Consider the following 20,120-nt stretch of genomic DNA (forward strand, 5'->3'; position numbering starts at 1 on the left):
ACTCTATGCAGATAATGCACCAAATTATCCTTTAGGCTCTTGCAGCATATTCCAGAGAGGAATAACTAACAATAAACCTGAAGACCAAGATTTCAGTCTTTACCAGGAGATATGTCAAACATAAATGGCCATTCAATAGACACAACATAGAACAGGTGAAGACCTTGGAAGCAGTGCTACCTAAATTCCTTAGAAGGATATTTGGTGTTTCTTGTTGCATGCAATTCTTTGAACAGAATCAGGGCCAGGTGTCAGTTGAAGCCCACAGTTGGTACTAGGTAATATGTTTCTGGCTCAAGCTAAATCTTAACCCAACTGGGATTAACCCCCTTAATTATTTTGGACAGCTACTGCTCAGACTAGGTGGATGTGGCTGAAAATAAATTACAACTTAATGGTTTCTTCCCCTCAGCAATATGCCACACCATGTTATCAGGAACTAAAGAAATGCTTAAACAACAAATCTGGAACACAGCTCTTCAAGTTGATAGAGCTTTGGCACATCTCTATCCAATGGCAGGAAATCACAGTGAAAAATTTGTGCCAGCAAAGTATCTTTATGCTCTAGAATTCCCCAAATACTGCAGAACATTCACCTGCTTTAATTGCCTGCCCTCAGCACTAGTGGAAGGGAGATAGCTATACTTTCTCTGTTCCCAAAATCTGTGTTCCTGCCAAATGGAAGCAGTCAAAACAGTGGAATATGTGATGTTAAACTGCCTATTTTACAAGGGCATTTATTCCACATATCTCACCCCGTTCTATGCAAGTTCCCAGGGAGATCTGATAAATTCTATACATATTTCTTCTTGGAGACCAATCTAAACAGACCATCTCTAAAGTGGCCAAATTCTATGCTGAGGCTTTGACCATAAGAAAGCAGATATCCCAAACCTTTTAATAACTTTTATGTATAATTAATTACACCGATATGGCTACACATTTTAATCCTTATGTATTAATTTTATATTTGTACATAAACTGTGCTGCTAAACTGCTGTTGGCTGATCTTTTGATTGTAATAATTATTGATAAAAGTGAATGTATTTCAAAATCTATTCCAGAAAAAATGTACTTTCTGGTCAGTACAAATTTGAACTGTATATGGTTCTGACTTTACTACTGTTCATGTAAAATGTACTTCAGCTCAACTACATTAAACTTTGTTGCTCTTAAAGGTGCCACTGGGATCAAACATTGTTCTACATTCACTTCTGTTTTACTTGTGCAACTACTAAAAATATGAGAAGCCATACAATCCTACTATCCCAACCAAGGACAGTTAAGAATATCACACCAGCCTGCCTGGCTGGAAGCTAACACAGGCTTCACTTCTGACCTGAAAAAGAAGATAGGCAGTTTTGAATCTGTGCAAACGAGCAGTCTAATTTTTTAACTGGCTTACAAGAAGCAGCTTAGGGGCTTACAAGGAAGTCCTTGTGCTTTTGGGAACTAATGTTACTTTTCATATTTATTTATTTTAAATATTCATTTGACACCTTTCTTCAGTGGAGCTTAAGGCGGCTTACAACAGTAATAAAATACATAAAACAGATAACATAAAAACATAAAATCAATTTTTTCTCTGCTTGATCCCACACCTAGCTCAACTTGTATATTTTTAAACAAACCAATACTCTTGTAATATCACAGATCTCCAGTACTCACTCTTCTCAATGGAACTGACCCATACTTACCACTACACAAGAGAAATGTGAAACAATATCTTCATTTTCAGTGCTGCTTATTCAAAATCAACCCAAAATACAGTCCTCAAGACTTGTTATAGCATTAGTTAAAAGGATATGGATAAGGTGCCCCCAATATCACCACAAATGTGACTAAATCAGCACAAACATACATTCAGGATTGGCTGCCAGTCATCAAAAAAACTTCTCAAAATATTTAATAAAACTACAAAATTTGCAGGGGAGAAGTTTAAAAATGTGCTGAATAAGCTCTTTCTACAATGTACTTGTAGTAGCTCTTTGGTCACATTATTTCCCTTTAAAAATTACAATAATATTTACTGTGTATGTTGTTTGCTCTACAGTCTAAGTGGGGATTAAAGTGCCACAGACATTTCCTTGCCACTAAGACTTGGCATGTGTGCTACCAGAAGCTGCTGTCCCCCATATACTTTTTGTTTCCAGGCAGAATGTTATATATATCCCAGATGCAAACACTATAAATATTAGATTCAGAGTGCACTTTTAAATCCCAGGTGCAGCATAAAGAATAGATTTGTGAGCCTACATCAGAATATATAGAGCAGTCCAGCCTATATGCGGTGCTTGTAGAAACTGGATCTGCTGCATACGCTGGCGCACCTTGAGTGTTCTGGTCACCTCTTTCCTGCTGATGCTCAAATTCTCTCTTTTGTTCATACACTTCTCTCCTGGCAGTTGTGCAATACAGTCATGATATTGGAGCTATGACTAATTTGAGAATGCAGTAATCTCTTCTGTCTTCACTGCATCAGATAAGAAACTCAGTTCATTGCACAGGGTCTCATACCTGAAAGCCATCCGAATCTGTGCAACATTTGTCTTTCGAATGTCATTTCCTTCAGGCCCTTCATGGCAATAATTTATACCTAAAAATTTCTGTTTTTCCTAAGAATAGAACATAAAGAAAAAATCTGCTCAGACTTGGTTTGATTTTTAAAACAAGCAAATATACATCAGTAGTTGGTCAGGAAAAAACCATCTCCCTCCTTTGGGGAAAAGGACCAACAGGCAAAGCTACAGAGGGAATCAACCCAGCAGCAGTGGTTGTTCTAGAAAATGGGGGAAACTGCAGTATGTTGGAATAAATGGAAATAACACTACAGTGGCCACAGTGACATCAGCAGAAACAGAATCTATCCTGTGTCGTCTTCAAATAGATTGTATACTAGGAACACCTTTGGAGAAGGCTGAGATGTCACTTCTAGTGCCTAATTCTTAAAAGATTGTTCACATAGTATTTATGTGGAGACTGCCTTAAAATGACATCTCAAAGAAGGTACCTGTGTACAGAAAATTTTTCTAAAGAACTATTCGCCACATGAAGCTAGGTGATTTTTTTGTAAGTGGAAGATTTATAAGATGTAGAGGAAATTTACCATTGCTGCACGAGAGTAACAGAACACATGGAGAGAGATGTCCATGGGAAACATTTTACACAGCTACCATGTGAGTCTATTTTGTGAGAAAGTGATAGCTAAAGTGGCTCTTCCCCTTGCCACTTATCTTTCTCTGCATTATTGTTAACTCCAAGGATACCCTGTCAATGGCCTTTCTTGCAGCCATACCAGTGTCAAAGGAAAGCGAGCAATTAGCATTACAGCCTTACATGGTAATCTTCTACTCATGTTCAAAGTCCTATTGAACACAGGATCAAGATAATATTTTAGCAGCAGCCTTTTCAATGAACTCCAGTTCTAGAATGAATTTTAGTGGCTTCTCAAATATTGTTTGCCATGAAATCAAAGAGAACCAAATGTTGATGTAGTAAGTATCTGCAGCAAGTTCTAATGGAATTTTTAAATTTTTGTAATCACTTTCTAAGCAACACAAAGATTTATGACATTCTACACATACATTTGTCTTCAAGTCAAAGCCAACTTATGGCAACCCTGTAGGGTTTTCAAGGCAAGAAATGTTCAGAAATAGATTGCCATTGCTTGCCTCTGCATTACAACTCTGGTACTCCATGGTGGCCTCCCATCCAAATGCTAACCAGGGCTGACCATGCTTAGCTTTTGAGACTGGAAAAGATCAGGCTAGCCTGAGCTATCTAGGTCAAGGCATGGCATATATACTGCTTTCCATTATTTGAATCTATCAGTTTTATCTAAATATGTAAAATTTAACTTTCTGGTTCCAAAAATTATTTAAAAAAGGACCAGTTGTAGTCACATACATTAAGATAATACAGATGAAGCAGAACAACTGTTCCTTCAGTAAATGAAATTTACCTTATCTGACAAACCACTTTGTAGTACACTGTTCCTTGCTATTTCACACAGGTCACAAGTGCTCAGTTTCCATACTTGAGCTGCTATGGCATATTCTTCCATAAGGGCTTCCTTTAAATATATTAAAATATTATTACCACTTGAAATCTGTACAGTTCTAGAATATACTCAGTTAGTATACAAACTATGAAACATTTCTATTTTATGTTCTTACTGAATTGTATATATTATTTTAAATGCTGTTTTAATGTTTAATTTTTTCATGTTTGCTGCCTTGGAGACCCTATTTAGCTGGATGGTGGCATAGAAATGTTTTAAATCAGGGTTGGGGAACCTCCGTCCCGAGGTCACTTGGTGTGGCCCTCGGGGATTGCTGGGCCAAACTGAGCCATGTGGTAGCCTCCTGGGCCTGGCTGGCCAGCGAGGATCGCAGGGCCCAGCCATGCTGTGTAGCAGCCTCCCCAGAGCTAAGCAGGGATCACAGGGCCCAGATGTACTGTATGGCAGCCTCCCTGGGGCCTGGCTGGCTGGCCAGAATTGCTGCAGGGCCTGGAAAAGTTACTGTCACAGTTCAGTTTGCACTTGATTATCCCAGATGGTGTGACCTAATGTGTTAATGAGTGTATGACCTAATATGCTAATATTAGGGGATGTGGTCTAATATGCTACTGAGTTCCTGCTGGGCTTTTTCTACAAAAAAGCCCTGGATCTATGCATTTGCCTAGGGCAGCAGGCTGTGTGTGTGTGTGTGTGCGCGCGCGCCAGATTAGACTCTCCCCACATGACTTCAAATAGAAAAACAATTATTTGCATTAATTTTGCTGGCCTGATTCATTCTCCCTCAGTGGACCACTGTTTTTTAAGTTGATAATTTTTAAGGCCCGCGAATGGTGTTATAAATATCCATATGGCCCTTGGCAGGAAAAAAAGGTTCCCAACCACTGTTTTAAATAAACAAATGCCTATTATTTAAAAACAAGTGATTCAGTAATGAAACACAAGCAATATTGCTCCTCCCTCACAATCCTAATCATTACAAGCCAGAATAAAAATATTTTTACGTGGCACATTAAATGTAATATAAATGGCCCCAGGCTTACCGTGAAGGGAAGGGACTGCCCTAATGATGTGCAAGCCATTATGGCCAGTCACATCACTTGAGTTAACAGGATCACAATCAACAGGGTCTCCAATACAGATCCTGTGCTTGGGCAAAGGTATATAGGAAAAAGCCCTTCCTTAAGATATCTCAAAAGCCATAAATGACATGGGACCAGGGTAAGTAGCAGCATTTGAACTATGCTCAGAAATGAAATATTATCCAGTGCAGATCCTTCACAACTGATGAGATATGTTTTCACACAAGATGCATCAGAACAAAGCAGGAGTCAAGTTTCACCTTTAAGACCAACAAAGTTTTATTCAGAATGTAAGCTTTCATGTGCTAGAATGCATCAGTCAGCAAACTTTGCTGCTTCATTACACACTACCTGAAGTTTCTCAGCATTCCTCATAGGCTGTTCCATGTGCAGTGCATCAGTCAAGGTTATGACCGGACAGTACATAATCATAGTCATAGTTCCCTTTTCCAGGTATGAGATTAACAGAAGTTGACAAAAAAGCACTATGTGCCACACATTATCTACTTGCAGCAAAAAAATGTAGTGCCACAAGCTATAACTATTTTCCTTTCAGCACACATGCAACCCCAAACAGAACAAGCTGACTTCTTATTCTCTGATCAGTATTATTGACAAGCAACAGTATTTCAGGCTTGTCTGAATTGAACATCACTTTACGGGCCCTCATTCAGGTTATTGCTGCCTCTAGACAGCTGCTGAAAGGTCACCTGACTACTAAAAAGGAGAAACAGAATTAAGTGCCGTCAGTACACTGACAAAAGCCACTCCAGATCACAGGGATCTCCCAGATGTTTCATCTATATGTTTAACAATATGGAGGACAAAACATAACTTGAAGGACCCTATAGCACAAGTACTATGGAGCTGAGCAGCAATCCATCAGCACTACCTCCTACTACCAACAAGCCAGATAAAACTAAAACAACCAAAAAATAGAATCCTTGAAATCCAACTTGATCAGCCAATCTAGAAAGGTACCATGATTAACAGTATCAAAACCTGCTAAGAGATCTAGGAAAATTGACCTTTATCTCTCTCAGCAAAAACAACCATCTGGGAACTGGATTGACCAAGACTTTAAAAGGAACAGCAATTGTGCCATAGAAAACTCCTCAGAAGTCCTCTAAAACTCACCATGTAACCATGATCTGACCATTTTATTTATTTTATGTTAATTTCTAGTTCAACCTATCCTGCAAGCAGGCTCAGGGCAGATTACAACAAATTTAAGCAATAAAAATGCACAATAAAAATTAGAAATAAATTAAATTTAAACAGTTAAAACAAAAAATAAAATAAAATTACTCCATTTAAGGTGGAAGACAGCTGATCAGGCCATAGTGCAAAAAGAGCTGGAACTGATGATATATCAATAGGCCCAATAGATGATGGAATATGGTGACAAGGGAGGTCAGACTCATATGGGTGTCTGCTGCCTCACTCAAAGGCCTGGTGGAACATTTCTGTTTTACAGGCTCTTCAAAAAGATAGTAAATCAGGTAGGGTCCTAATATCTAAAGGAAGTATGTCCCACCAGGCTGGAGCCAGGACAGAGAAAACCCTGGCTCTAGTTGAAACAATGAATCAGAAAAAAACCCCAAACCCTAATGTGCAGACACAGGAATTAAAAGTCAAAAGGACCGCTGACTATTACCACTAGATATCACTCATGTATCTTAAAAACATTAGATAGCAATTTATTCTGTACAAAGGTCCAATCTCTGTCTTGTTTGGCTTGTGGTCAGAACTAAAATAGTATAACAGCAGCACAATAAGATACAGTCCCAACTTTCAATAGTCTCATTCCAATAATTTATGTTGTCCAATAATTTCTAATGTCCCACTAGACATGCAGTTCTGAAAAAGAGTGGACTATGTGGAATCCAGATGAGAATTTTTGCGTTTTGAGTGACTGTTTTTCAAATCCAATAGGCTGGTGATGGTACCCAATCTCAGCAATGTGTTCAATATAGGAACCAATTCATTCAGTCATAGAGGATCATGGGATTCCACATAGTCCACTCTTTTTCAGAACTGCACATCTAGTGGGACATTAGAAATTACTGGACAGCAGAAATTGTTGGAGTGAGACTACTGAAAGTTGGGACTGCACATCTATTTGGACATTAGAAATTACCGGACAGCAGAAATTATTGGAGTGAGACTACTGAAAGTTCGGACTGTGACAAAGAAGGTATCTTATTGTGCTGTTGTTATACTACTTTGGTTCTGACCACATGCCAAACAAGACAGAGATTGGACTTTTGTACAGAAAAAATTGCTATCTAATTTTTTAAGATACATGAGTGACATCTAGTGGCCATAGTCAGTGGTCCTTTTGACTTTTCATTCTAGTCGAAGCAAGACAGATGTCCTTCAGGCCGGGAACAACCAGCAGATGGTGATTAACTGAATGTAAAGCCCATCAGGGCAAATATGGGAGGAGGCGGTCCCTCAGATATGTCAGTCAAAGGCCGCGCAGGGCTTTAAATGTCAATACCAAAATTTTGAAGCGAAGCTGGTACTCAATAGGTAGCCAGTCCAATTGATACAGCACTGGCTGTATGCTTGCCCATAAAGGCAATGCAGTTAGCAAACACACTGATACATTTTGCACCGGTTGGAGTTTCTGGATTAACCCCAAAGGCAAGCCCACGTAGAGCAAGTTACAGTAATCCAACATGGAAGTGACCATTGCATGGGTCACTGTAGCCAAGTCCTCAGGGGAGAGAGAGGGTGCTAGCCGCCTGATCTGCTGAAGATGGTTAAAGGCAGATTTGGCAACCACAGTGAACTGAGCCTCCATAGGAAGGGAGGCACCCAAGGTCACTCCCAAGCTCTTCATGTTCTGGGCTGTCATAAGTAATGCAGATACCCAACTCTACTCCACTTTGGCTAAGGTACAGCTGTCTTAGTGGGATTAAGCTTCACCCAGCTCCCAAAGCCTCAGCCAGATGATCTGGGGTGGAGTCTGGATGGCCATCCATTAACAGATAGAGCTGGGTATCATCCGCATATTGGTGACCACCCAGCCCAAAACCTTGGACTAACTGGGCAAGGGGGTGCATAGAGATGTTGAACATCATTGGTGGGAGATTGCCCCCTGAGGGACACCACATACAAGTGGGTGTTGTGAGGAGATCTGGTCACCAAGTGTCACCCTTTGTCCCCGACCACGAAGAAAAGAGAACCACTATAAAGCAATCCCCTGAACTCCAATGTCAGCGAGGCAGTGGGTCATAAGATCGTAATCAACCGTGTCAAACGCTGCTGAAAAATCGAAAAAGCAACAGCAGTGCAGACCTGCCTCAGTCCAGATGCCTCTGGAGATCATCTGTAAGAGGGACCAATACAGTCTCTATCCCATCGCCAAGACAGAAACCGTAAGAACATAAGAGAAGCCATGTTGGATCAGGCCAATGGCCCATCCAGTCCAACACTCTGTGTCACACAGTGGCAAAAAAATGTATATATACACACACACTGTGGCTAATAGCCACTGATGGACCTCTGCTCCATATTTTTATCTAAACCCCTCTTGAAGGTGGCTATGCTTGTGGCCGCCGCCACCTCCTGTGGCAGTGAATTCCACATGTTAATCACCTTTTGGGTGAAGAAGTACTTCCTTTTATCCGTTTTAACCTGTCTGCTCAGCAAATTCATCGAATGCCCATGAGTTCTTGTATTGTGAGAAAGGGAGAAAAGTACTTCTTTCTCTACTTTCTCCATACCATGCATTATCTTGTAAACCTCTATCATGTCACCCCGCAGTCGACGTTTCTCCAAGCTAAAGATTCCCAAGTGCTTCAACCTTTCTTCATAGGGAAAGTGTTCCAGCCCTTTAATCATTCTAGTTGCCCTTCTCTGGACTTTCTTCAATGCTATAATATCCTTTTTGAGGTGCGGCGACCAGAACTGCACACAGTACTCCAAATGAGACCGCACCATCGATTTATACAGGGGCATTATGATACTGGCTGATTTGTTTTCAATTCCCTGCCTAATAATTCCCAGCATGGCATTGGCCTTTTTTAAAATTGCAAACGCACACTGTCTTGACATTTTCAGTGAGTTATCTACCACAATCCCAAGATCTCTCTCTTGGTCAGTCTCTGCCAGTTCACACCCCATCAACTTGTATTTGTAGCTGGGATTCTTGGCCCCAATGTGCATTACTTTGCACTTGGCCACATTGAACCGCATCTGCCACGTTGACGCCCACTCACCCAGCCTCAACAGATCCCTTTGGAGTTCCTCACAATCCTCTCTGGTTCTCACCACCCTGAACAATTTAGTGTCATCCGCAAACTTGGCCACTTCACTGCTCACTCCCAACTCTAAATCATTTATGAACAAGTTAAAGAGCATGGGACCCAGTACTGAGCCCTGCGGCACCCCACTGCTTACCATCCTCCACTGCAAAGACTACCCATTTATACTCAATCTCTGCTTCCTATTACTCAGCCAGTTTTTGATCCACAAGAGGACCTGTCCTTTTACTCCATGACTCTCAAGCTTTCTAAGGAGCCTTTGATGAGGAACTTTATCAAAAGCTTTCTGGAAGTCAAGGTAAACAACATCTATTGGGTCTCCTTTGTCCACATGTTTGTTCACCCCCTCAAAGAAATGTAACAGGTTAGTGAGGCAAGATCTTCCCTTACAGAACCCATGCTCAGTCTTCCTCAATAACCCGTGTTCATCAATGTGCCTACTCATTCTGTCCTTGATAATGCTTTCTACCAACTTTCCCGGTATTGAAGTCAGACTGACTGGCCTGTAATTTCCCGGATCTCCTCTGGAACCCTTTTGAAAGATGGGGGTGACATTTGCTACCTTCCAGTCCTCAGGAACGGAGGCAGATTTCAATGAAAGATTACAGATTTTTATTAGAAGATCTACAAGTTCAACTTTGAGTTCTTTCAGAACTCTCGGATGTATGCCATCCGGACCCAGTGACTTATTAGTTTTTCATTTGTCTATCAGTTGTAGGACCTCCTCTTCTGTCACCTCAATCTGATTCAGGTCTTTCAACACCCCTTCCAAAATTAGTGCTTCTGGGGCGGGCAAAAAGTTCTCATCTGCCACAGTGAAGACAGAGGCAAAAAATTCATTCAGCTTCTCAGCCATTTCCCTATCCTCCTTCAGTAATCCTTTTACCCCATGGTCATCCAAGGGCCCCACTGCCTCCCTGGCTGGTTTCCTACTTCTAACATATTTGAAGAAAAGTTTTATTGTTGGTCTTTATGTTTTTTGCAATATGCTCCTCATAGTCCCTTTTTGCCTGCCTGATCACAGTCTTGCATTTGATTTGCCACAGCCTGTGTTCCCTTTTACTAATCTCACTTGGACTGGTTTTCCACTGCTTAAAGGAGTCCTTCTTACCTTTTACAGCTTCCATTACTTTGTTTGTTAACCATGCAGGCCTTTTTTTATGCCTGTTTGTGCCTTTCCTAACTTGTGGTATGTATTTTATCTGAGCTTCTAGGATTATAGTTTTAAATAGTCTCCAAGCTTCCCCAAGGATTTTGACTGTATTTACCTTTCCTTTCAGTTTCCTCCTCACATGCCTCCTCATCTCAGTGAATTTACCCCTTTTAAAGTTAAACGTGGTTGTGGTGGTCTTTTTGGGCAACTCCCTATTTATACAAACGGGGAAATCAATGACATTATGGTCACTGCTCCCAAGTGGTGCAATCACTTTTACAACTCTCACCAAGTCTTGGGCATTACTTAGGACCAAATCCAGGATTGCTCCACCCCTGGTAGGTTCTGAGACCATCTGCTCCATAGCACAGTCATTGAAAGCATCAAGAAACTCAATCTCTTTCTCTCGACCAGAACACATATTGACCCAATCAATCTGCGGGTAGTTAAAATCACCTATTACGACACAGTTTTTACGTTTAGCCGCTATCTTTAAGCCTTCCATCATATTATAATCGTCCTCTCTCTTTTGATTTGGTGGGCGATAACAAACTCCCATAGTTAAATTTCCTTTTGGGTCCTCTATTTCAACCCAAAGCATTTCTAAAAGTGAATCTAATTCTCTGACCTCAGTCTTACTGGACCGTATATCCTCTCTGACATACAGAGCCACCCCACCTCCAACCCTTCCCTCCCTATCCTTCCGATATAACTTATATCCAGGAATCACCGTGTCCCACTGATTCTCCTCATTCCACCAAGTTTCTGAAATTCCCACAATGTCTATGTTTTCTCCAAACACTAAACATTCCAATTCACCAATTTTACTTTGGACACTTCTAGCATTTGCATACAAACATCTATAATTTCCCAGGCAAGCTAGGCCCGCCACCTTCCTCCTGCCGCCTCGAGACTCTGGCAGACAGTCCATACTGTTTGTCACCATCACAGTGGAAAACTCTGATCCGTTACCTGGTAGAAAAATAGCAGCCAACCCTTCATCTCTTTGAGACGAGTCCTCCCGAACCAGAGACATTTCATCTCCTGTCGGCTTTCCCCCAAGATTTAGTTTAAAAACTGCTCTGCCACTTTTTTGATTTTAAGCGCCAGCAGCCTGGTTCCATCCGGGGACAAGTGGAGACCGTCTCTTTTGTACAGCTCCCGCTTGTTCCAGAAAGCATCCCAGTGCCTAACAAACTTAAACCCTTCCTCCTTACACTATCGTCTCATCCACACATTGAGACTTCTAATTTGTGCCTGTCTCTCCTGCCCTGCACGTGGAACAGGTAGCACTTCTGAGAAGGCTACCTTGGAGGTCCTGGCCTTAAGTCTCCCGCCTAGCAGCCTAAATTTTTCCTCCAGGACCTCACGACTGCATTTCCCCACATCGTTGGTGCCAACATGCACCACGACCACAGGCTCCTCCCCAGCACTGTCTATCAGCCTATCTACTATACATGTAACGTCCGCTACCTTCGCACCAGGCAGGCAAGTCACCATACGGTCAGTATGCGGTTTCGCCACCCAGCTGTCTACTTGCCTAAGGATCAACTGGAATGGAATGGATCAAGGATAGATGCATCCTCCAGGAAAGCCTGAAACTGCTCGCCATCACTTTCTCAACCACCTTACCCAGGAACAGAAGGTCTGAAACTGGGCAGTAGTTGGCCAAAACCAGAGAGTCCAATGTTGCTTTATTTAAAAGTGGGTGAATCACTGCCGCTTTCAGCCCCTCTGGGAAAATCTCCACTGAAAGGGACAAGTTGACCATTTCACTCGGGGGTCCTGAATGCCATCCTCGCATGCTTTAATAAGCTAGGATGGGCATGGGTCAAGGAGGGAGGTGGGCTTCACTGCACCAGCATCCTGTCAACATCTTCCCAAGTGAGCTGGTTGAAGTGGTCCAAAATTGAACCCAAAGATGGACAAGGGGCTTCCACTTCCCTTACTGTATCAATCGTGACAGGGAGGTCCTGGCGGAGAGATGTCTTCATCTGCGAAATGGGTTGCGAAAGCCTCATAGCCAATATTCAATTCCCTATCAATTTGTTTGCCAGATGGCAGTGCGGTTAAAGATAGAATTGTCCTAAACCAGTGATGGCAAACCTTTTAGAGACCAAGTGCCCAAACTGCAACCCAAAACCCACTTATTTATTGCAAAGTGCCAACACAGCAATTTAACCTGAATACTGAGGTTTTAGTTTAGAAAAAACAACTCATAATGAAATTAACAAACTGAAAGAACATTTCATTTGGATAGCATTTGCTTGGGAAACCAACAAAATAGTAACATGTCAGAATGGGAGAATGATGGTGAGAGTGTCATAAGGCAATAAATGGAGGCTGTTCATTGCTCTGTTGCTTGCAGGTCTGGGTTAAACTGAGAACATGCCTTTCCCAGAGGTGTTCCTGTCCACCTAATTTACTTTTGAACATATAACATACATTATAAAAATCATTCTAGTTTGCCATTAGAAAAAAAGAATACATTAAAATATAGTGTGTTTAGTAGGAGGTGATTGTTAGGGTGTCCCAAATCAGATCTGGGAGGTCCTGATTCATATGCGCACTCTGCCCTGGCAGCTGGCTGGGAAACCTTGAACCAGTAATATACTCTGAGTTAATCTGCCTCATAGGTTCATTGTGAGGATAAAAGAGAATGGGAGAGTGTGTCAAACCACTTCAGTGGCCTTTTGGGGAGGAAGGCCAGGGATACATGATGTTAGTTCATAAATTAAGTTGATGAAAGGGGTCGACTGAGTTATATGGCTAAATCTGAGTCCAGCAGCACCTTAGAGAACAAGATTTTTGAGAGTCAAAGCTCCTTTTATCTAATCGAGAGTGCTCTAATGTTGGAAAGCTTGTGCCCCCTCCTCCCAAATCTTGTTGGTCTCTAAGATACTCCTGGGCTTGAATCTAGTTGTTCTACTATGGACCAGCATGGCAACCCTTGGAAACTTCAGGGATAGTCTGAATTGTATTAATGATTTGAATTGTATTAATGATTATCAATGATTTGGATGAAGAAACAGAGGGAATGCTTATTAAATTTGCAGATGATACTAAATTGGGAGTGGTTGCAAACACAAAAGAAGACAGAAACAGAACACAGGATGGCCTTGACAGGCTGGAAAACTGTGCTAAAATCAATAAAATTAATTTTAACAGGGATAAATGTGAAGTTCTGCACTTAGGTAGGAAAAATCCAATGCATGGTTATAGGATGGGGGAAACTTGTCTCAGCAGTAGTATGTGCGAAAAGGATCTCGGAGTCTTAGTGGACCATAAGCTGAACATGAGTCAACAGTGCGATACGGTGGCTAAAAAGGCAAATACAATTCTGGGCTGTATCAACAGAAGTATAGTGTCCAGATCATGTGATGTGATGGTATCGCTTTACTCTGCTCTGGTAAGACCTCACCTGGAGTATTGTGTTCAGTTTTGGCACCACATTTTAAGAAGGATACAGACAAGGTGGAACGGGTCCAGAGGAGAGCGACGAAGATGGTGAGGGGTCTGGAGACCAAACCCTATGAGGAGAAGTTGAAGGAGCTGGGGATGTTTAGCTTGGAGAGGAGGCGACTGAGAGGTGATATGATCACCATAGTCAAGTACTTGAAAGGCTGTCATATAGAGGATGGTATGGAATTGTTTTTTGTGGCCCCAGAAGATCAGACCAGAACCAATAGGTTGAAATTAAATCAAAAGAGTTTCCGGCTCAAACATTAGGAAGAACGTCCTGACCGTTAGAGCAATTCCTCAGTGGAACAGGCTTCCTCGGGAGGTGGTGGGCTCTCCTTCCTTGGAGATTTTTAAACAGAGGCTAGATGGCCATCTGACAGCAATGAAGATCCTGTGATTTTAGGGGGAGGTGTTTGTGAGTTTCCTGCATTGTGTAGGGGGTTGGACTAGATGACCCTGGAGGTCCCTTCCAACTCTATGATTCTATGAATCTTCTTCATGGTCTCTGTGCATCGCACCGTTGGGATTAGGCGCCAGCCTAATGTGAAGTTTCTGCACTTAGGTAGGAAAAATCCAATGCATGGTTATAGGATAGGGGAGACTTGTCTCAGCAGTAGTATGTGTGAAAAGGATCTCGAAGTCTTAGTGGACCGTACGCTGAACATGAGTCAACAGTGTGATATGGTGGCTAAAAAGGCAAATGCAATTCTGGGCTTTCCACACCCACACCTCAGTGCACATACCCATAAGCCCCATTGCGCATGCTCACCGAGGTGGGAGCGGACACCCCGCCAGTTCTCTTCTGACTGCCGCTCAGATCAGTCGATCTTTTTCGCTCCCATCAGTGAACTTCTGCTAGACTTCCCCCTCCTTCTCAGACCTCTTTTCCTGCAGGAATGGTAAAACAACTTCTTGACTACTTCACCCGGGAATGTCTCCAACTCTTCCCGGGGGGGGGGGGGAATTCCTTCCCTTGCCCACTTTACCATTTCGTATGGAAAGATGCTGGGGATTTTTCAAATGGTGTACCAAGTGCGGGAGTAAAATCGCCCCACCTGACGGTCATGCACTGTGCCTACTTTGCCTCAGAGAACTACACAGGACTGACTCATGTGCTCACTGTGCGAAGTTCTCCAAGCAAACGAGAAAAATAGAGCAGCCCGCCTCACTGCATCCCTCGTTGAACAGGCACTCTCCCCACAAAAAATGTCTTCGCCAGCATTGACAAGTCACGCTCAAGCCGACCAACCGATCCCAACCATGGGATCAACGGCTTCTCTATCAGTTGATATCGATCATACCCCCTCTGATGCCGGCCGCTCTCGTAAACGGGCTAGCTTGGCACCCAGGTCAGAGTTCTCTACACCTGCCAATAAACACAAGAGAGGATAAGGGGTCACATTCGGAGATGATGATGATGAAGAAACAAAAAAATAGCTCCGAAAAACACCGGAGCAAGACTTGCACTCCGTCCTCTCCAAAATCACCACTGGACCCGACAGCATGGATCATCCCACCATTGAAGCTTTTCGCTTCACCCGTCCGTCGGCAAAGCCCTCCGATGCTCACCTCGATGTCCATGCAACTCGTAATCTCCTCCGAGTCCAAGCGGGACATCTATCTTACACAACACTCCGGTATCGAAGGTAGTCCTCCATCTGACCCTTCCCAGGGAGTGGCCAAGACACCACGACCCTGAAGTCTTTTGCCTCGAGACTGAACAAGGGGAACGCAGAGGGATCGATCCCTGTTGAGAGACCGATCCCCAAGACACAGAGGCAGAGATGACTCTCCATCCCGTCTCCCGCCACCACCGATCCCATGGGATCAACAACAATGGCAATATCTGTATGGCACATACCCAATGTACTCAACCTTTCCTTGGCTTTCTCCACGCCCGATGGACTGGGACCAATACTCCAAAGCCTCCTGTCAATCTCAGATCTCATACCGACCATCACACCAAGGTCCGTCAGCATCACTCTCCAGACCATCTGACACCGAACCTCATCGACAACACAAAAACACCTCCCCACATGAGGCTTCTACCAACTGGCTCCCAGAACTAGAATGCTGGAGCCCGATTTGGTACCGACGACACCTTTCAGACCACTCCGACTCCGCTGACGCCTCCCCGAGATTGGAGGAAAGATCAATGCCTAGAACTGCTCTCCTCCCCAGAAGAACCTTCTCCCTCTCAGAAAGTGGCGGAGGAACAACCCATCTCTCCTTCAGAGGATTTAAAATCCTACGAAGATCTGATCAAACACATGGCACAATCACTATCATTACCAACGGTTCAACCACAACCTACCATCACCGATACCGTCTTTGATATTGTACAGATGGACAATTCCACCGCAGTAGCTCTTCCCCTGACAACAGTCATGCTTCATATGGCCAAAACATCCTGGGACAAACCTGCCTCTACCCCAGTCTCTTCCCGCAGACTGGACCATATGTACCGTATACAAGAATCCAGTGCAGATTTTCTCTTTTCACACCCCAAGCCCAATTCGGTGGTGTCTTCATCATCCAAAGCTAGGAAGACTCACTCTTCCCCCCCATACAAGGATGGGAAGAAACTGTACAACCTGGGATGCAAGTTTTACTCAGCTGGAGAACTGGGTATCAAAATAGCCAATTATTCTGGCGGTATGGGGCGGTACCAATATGCCCTTTGGAAACAACTATCCACCATATTGTCTGACCTTCCAGAACAGAGTAAGTCTGCCTTCAAAAAGATCCAAAGGGAAGGTATGACTTTAGTCAAACAACAACTAAACTCATCAAAACACTCCGGCGACATCTTTGCAAAAACCCTGACTACAGCCTTCACACTAAGATGCCACTCTTGGCTTCACTCTACTGCCCTCCAACCTGACACACAGGCCTACATAGAGGACTTACCCTTTGATGGCAATGGTCTTTTCAGTTCCAACACCAACTCCATCCTACAAGAGATGGATAAAAGCATAAGGACTTCTAGAAACCTGGGAATCTCTTCTTCCTCCCGTTCCCAGAGCAAACGCCCATGGTCCAAACCATGGAATAAGAAAGCCATATTCAAAGCCACCAACAGAACAACTGTGGCATTCCAAAGGCTCAGCACAGTTTCCCAAGTCAACTTGTGGTTCCAAGCCTAAATATTCGCCATCATCTTCTCAGTCCTCCCGCCAGAAGGACCCTAGACAGCCTAAACAGGGTCCTTGATTGCTCTCCCCTCCCTGGCCCCCCTTTCCACTGACCCTCCTTGGACCATACCCGCCTTTTTTCATTCCTCCAGGCATGGACCAGAATAACATCAGACCAGTGGGTCCTGTCTATCATCCGAGAAGGTTAGGTAATCAAATTTCTTCAGAGTCCACTCGCTCTGACCTTTGTCTCCACTGCCCCTTCCTCTACATTCCGGGAAGAGGTTCAGGCACTCCTCTTCAAACAGGCCATAGAACAGGTGCCCTTGAAACAACTAGGCCTTGGGTTTTACTCCCGTTATTTTACAGTTCCAAAGCGAGACGGAGGCCCTCGGCCAATCATGGACCTTCGGGCCCTGAACCTATTCATTACTTATCACAAATACAGAATGACCTCGCTACCCAACATTCTTCCTCTCCTCAATCGCGGGGATTGAATGGCCACACTGGATTTTCAGGATGCGTATTTTGATGTTAGCATCCACCCATCCCACAGGAAATATCTACGATTCACCATTGGGACAGCCCATTACCAATATCAAGCCCTACCATTCGGGATCGCCACAGCCCCCAGAGTCTTCACGAAGACAATGGTGGTCATTGCAGCTTACCTGAGACTACAAAGTATAACACTATTCCCGTACATAGACAACTGGTTACTAGTTGTGGAGTCCAAACCTCGTCTCTTGCAACACATCACCACACGCAACCTCTTGAAAGAGCCGGGACTGCGAATCAACGAGAAAAAAATCCCATCTTCAACCCTCTTAGAAGGTACAGTTCATAGGAGCCATACTGGATACTCGCTCCTGCAAGGCCTTTCTACCACCAAAATGAGCAGACGACATAGTGTCTCTGGTCCAGACCTTCTTACACAATCCTACCGTTACAGTGCGTCAGGTCCAACAACTCCTGGGCCTCATGGTGGCCACTACCTCAGTGATCACCTTTGCCAGATTTCACATGAGGATCCTACAACTGTGGTTCCTCAGACAATTCAGGTGCAATTTTGATCCTCCGTCCCGCCGGCTGACCATTCCTCAGGATGTCCTTGCATCCCTCACATGGTGGAAGCAACGGCATCACCTTTTGGAAGGAGCTCCTTTCCACATGCCGTCCCCATCAGTTACAGTGACCACCAATGCCTCCCTCTGGGGCTGGGGAGCATACATGAATGGTCTCTGTATGGGACACAGGTGGCCCAAGCACCACACACACCATCACATAAACTTTCTGGAGCTTCTGGTGATTCACTATGCCATTCAATCCTTTCGACTATTGATAATGGGCAGGGCGGTGGTCATTCTGACGGGCAACACCACAGCTATGTCCTATATAAACAGACAAGGGGGCACAATCTCTCGGAAACTGTTTGCTGGCGTTGGACATATGGAAGGATTGCAGAGAAATGGACTCCACATTGATTGCGTCCCACCTCCCTGGGGAACAGAATGTACACATGGACCTCCTCAGTCGAAGGGGAGCGTCCCTCCACGAATGGGAGCTCAATTGGAAGTTCCTACAGCCCATATTCCGAGACTGGGGAACCCCAGAGGTAGACGTGTTTGCCACACACACCAACAGGAAGTGCCCATTCTTCTGCTGCAGGGGAGGGGCTGATCCCCTGTCCATGGGGGATGGTCTTTTTTTCCCGTGGCATCAACGACACGTTTACCTTTTCCCTCCCATTCCCCTAATTACCAGAGTGGTTCAGAAAATATCACGGGAACGGTCGACCGGAGTCCTCATCACTCCTTGGTGGCCCAGACAACATTGGTTCTTCCCGATCCTTCACCTGTCCAGGGGAATCTTCCGCCAGCTGCAACCAGCCACGGACCTCCTACTCACCCACCAGGGTCGGATAGTACATCACGATGTACCACATCGAAAACTGACGGCATGGCGTCTGCAGTGAGTCAGCTATCTGACAGGGCTCAATACATCCTCCTGAACAGCAGGAAGCTGTCCACTCGCAAATCATATGCCTATAAATGGTTCAAATTAGTACAGTTCACGACCCCACTCTCCCTCAACCCGCATTCAGCGGGCTTATCAGCAGTCTTCAACTTCCTCCTTTCCTATTAGACAAAGGTCTATCCGTCTCGTCACTACGAGTGTATCTGGCGGCCATCTCGGCCAATCACTCTCAAATAGATGGACATTCAGTTTTTACCCATCCTGATGCCAAGAAGTTTATCAAGGGCCTTACTAGGTTGTATCCTCCTACCAAACAGCCTGCCCCAGCATGGGACCTTCCCATGGTCCTACATAAGCTCTCAGGAAAGCCATTTGAGCCCATGGCTACCTGCTCCCTCCAACACTTATCTTGGAAGACAGCATTTTTGGTGGCGATTACATCTGCTCGCAGAATGGGTGAACTTATAAGCACTACGATGCGACGCTGTGTACTTGCGCTTCAGCGATGAAGGTGTCTCTCTTTGTCTGGACATCACCTTCCTTCCCAAAGTGGTGTCCGCATTTCACTTCAATGCTGAAATTTCTCTGCCTGTGTTTTTTCCTAACCCAGCTGATGATTTTTTTCCTAACCCAGTCCACTCCTTGGACGTCAAACGAGCATTATCCTTTTACTTACATCGCTCAAGTCCTTCTAGCAAGGATTCCAGGCTCTTCGTTTCATATGCTCCTACATTCTTAGGACAATGTATCTCTTCCCAGAGACTTTCCAAATGGTTGACTGAAACCATAAAGCTTTGTTACCTGTTGGACAAGAAGCCTCTCCCAGGTCCCGTTCGGCCTCACTCTACATGGGCCATGGATACCTCCACAGCCTTCATGAGGGGCATTCCCCTCCAGGACATTTGCAATGCTGCCACCTGGTCCTCCCCGCATACCTTTGTGAAGCATTATGCGCTGGACTTACGTTTACATCAGTATACATCGGTGGGCCGTGCTGTTCTACACTCTTACCTGCTGATG

General features: G+C 44.0%; 1 protein-coding gene across 2 annotated transcripts in view; it reads right to left on the minus strand.

Moving 5' to 3' along the window:
- Window positions 1-1,889: 1,889 nt before the first annotated feature.
- Window positions 1,890-20,120, minus strand: part of AMPD3 (adenosine monophosphate deaminase 3) — a 97,000-nt gene continuing 78,769 nt past the window's right edge. For both annotated transcript variants that reach the window (XM_060262150.1, XM_060262149.1), the window contains exons 14-15: window positions 3,962-4,072; window positions 1,890-2,615 (exon numbers count right to left, since the gene is read on the minus strand). In XM_060262150.1, the coding sequence (XP_060118133.1) occupies window positions 2,439-2,615; window positions 3,962-4,072 (288 nt within the window). In that variant the 3' untranslated portion in view covers window positions 1,890-2,438. The remainder of the gene's footprint in view (window positions 2,616-3,961; window positions 4,073-20,120) is intronic.

The sequence above is a fragment of the Heteronotia binoei genome, chromosome 21, assembly GCF_032191835.1.
Source record: "Heteronotia binoei isolate CCM8104 ecotype False Entrance Well chromosome 21, APGP_CSIRO_Hbin_v1, whole genome shotgun sequence".
Taxonomy (NCBI): Eukaryota; Metazoa; Chordata; class Lepidosauria; order Squamata; family Gekkonidae; genus Heteronotia; species Heteronotia binoei.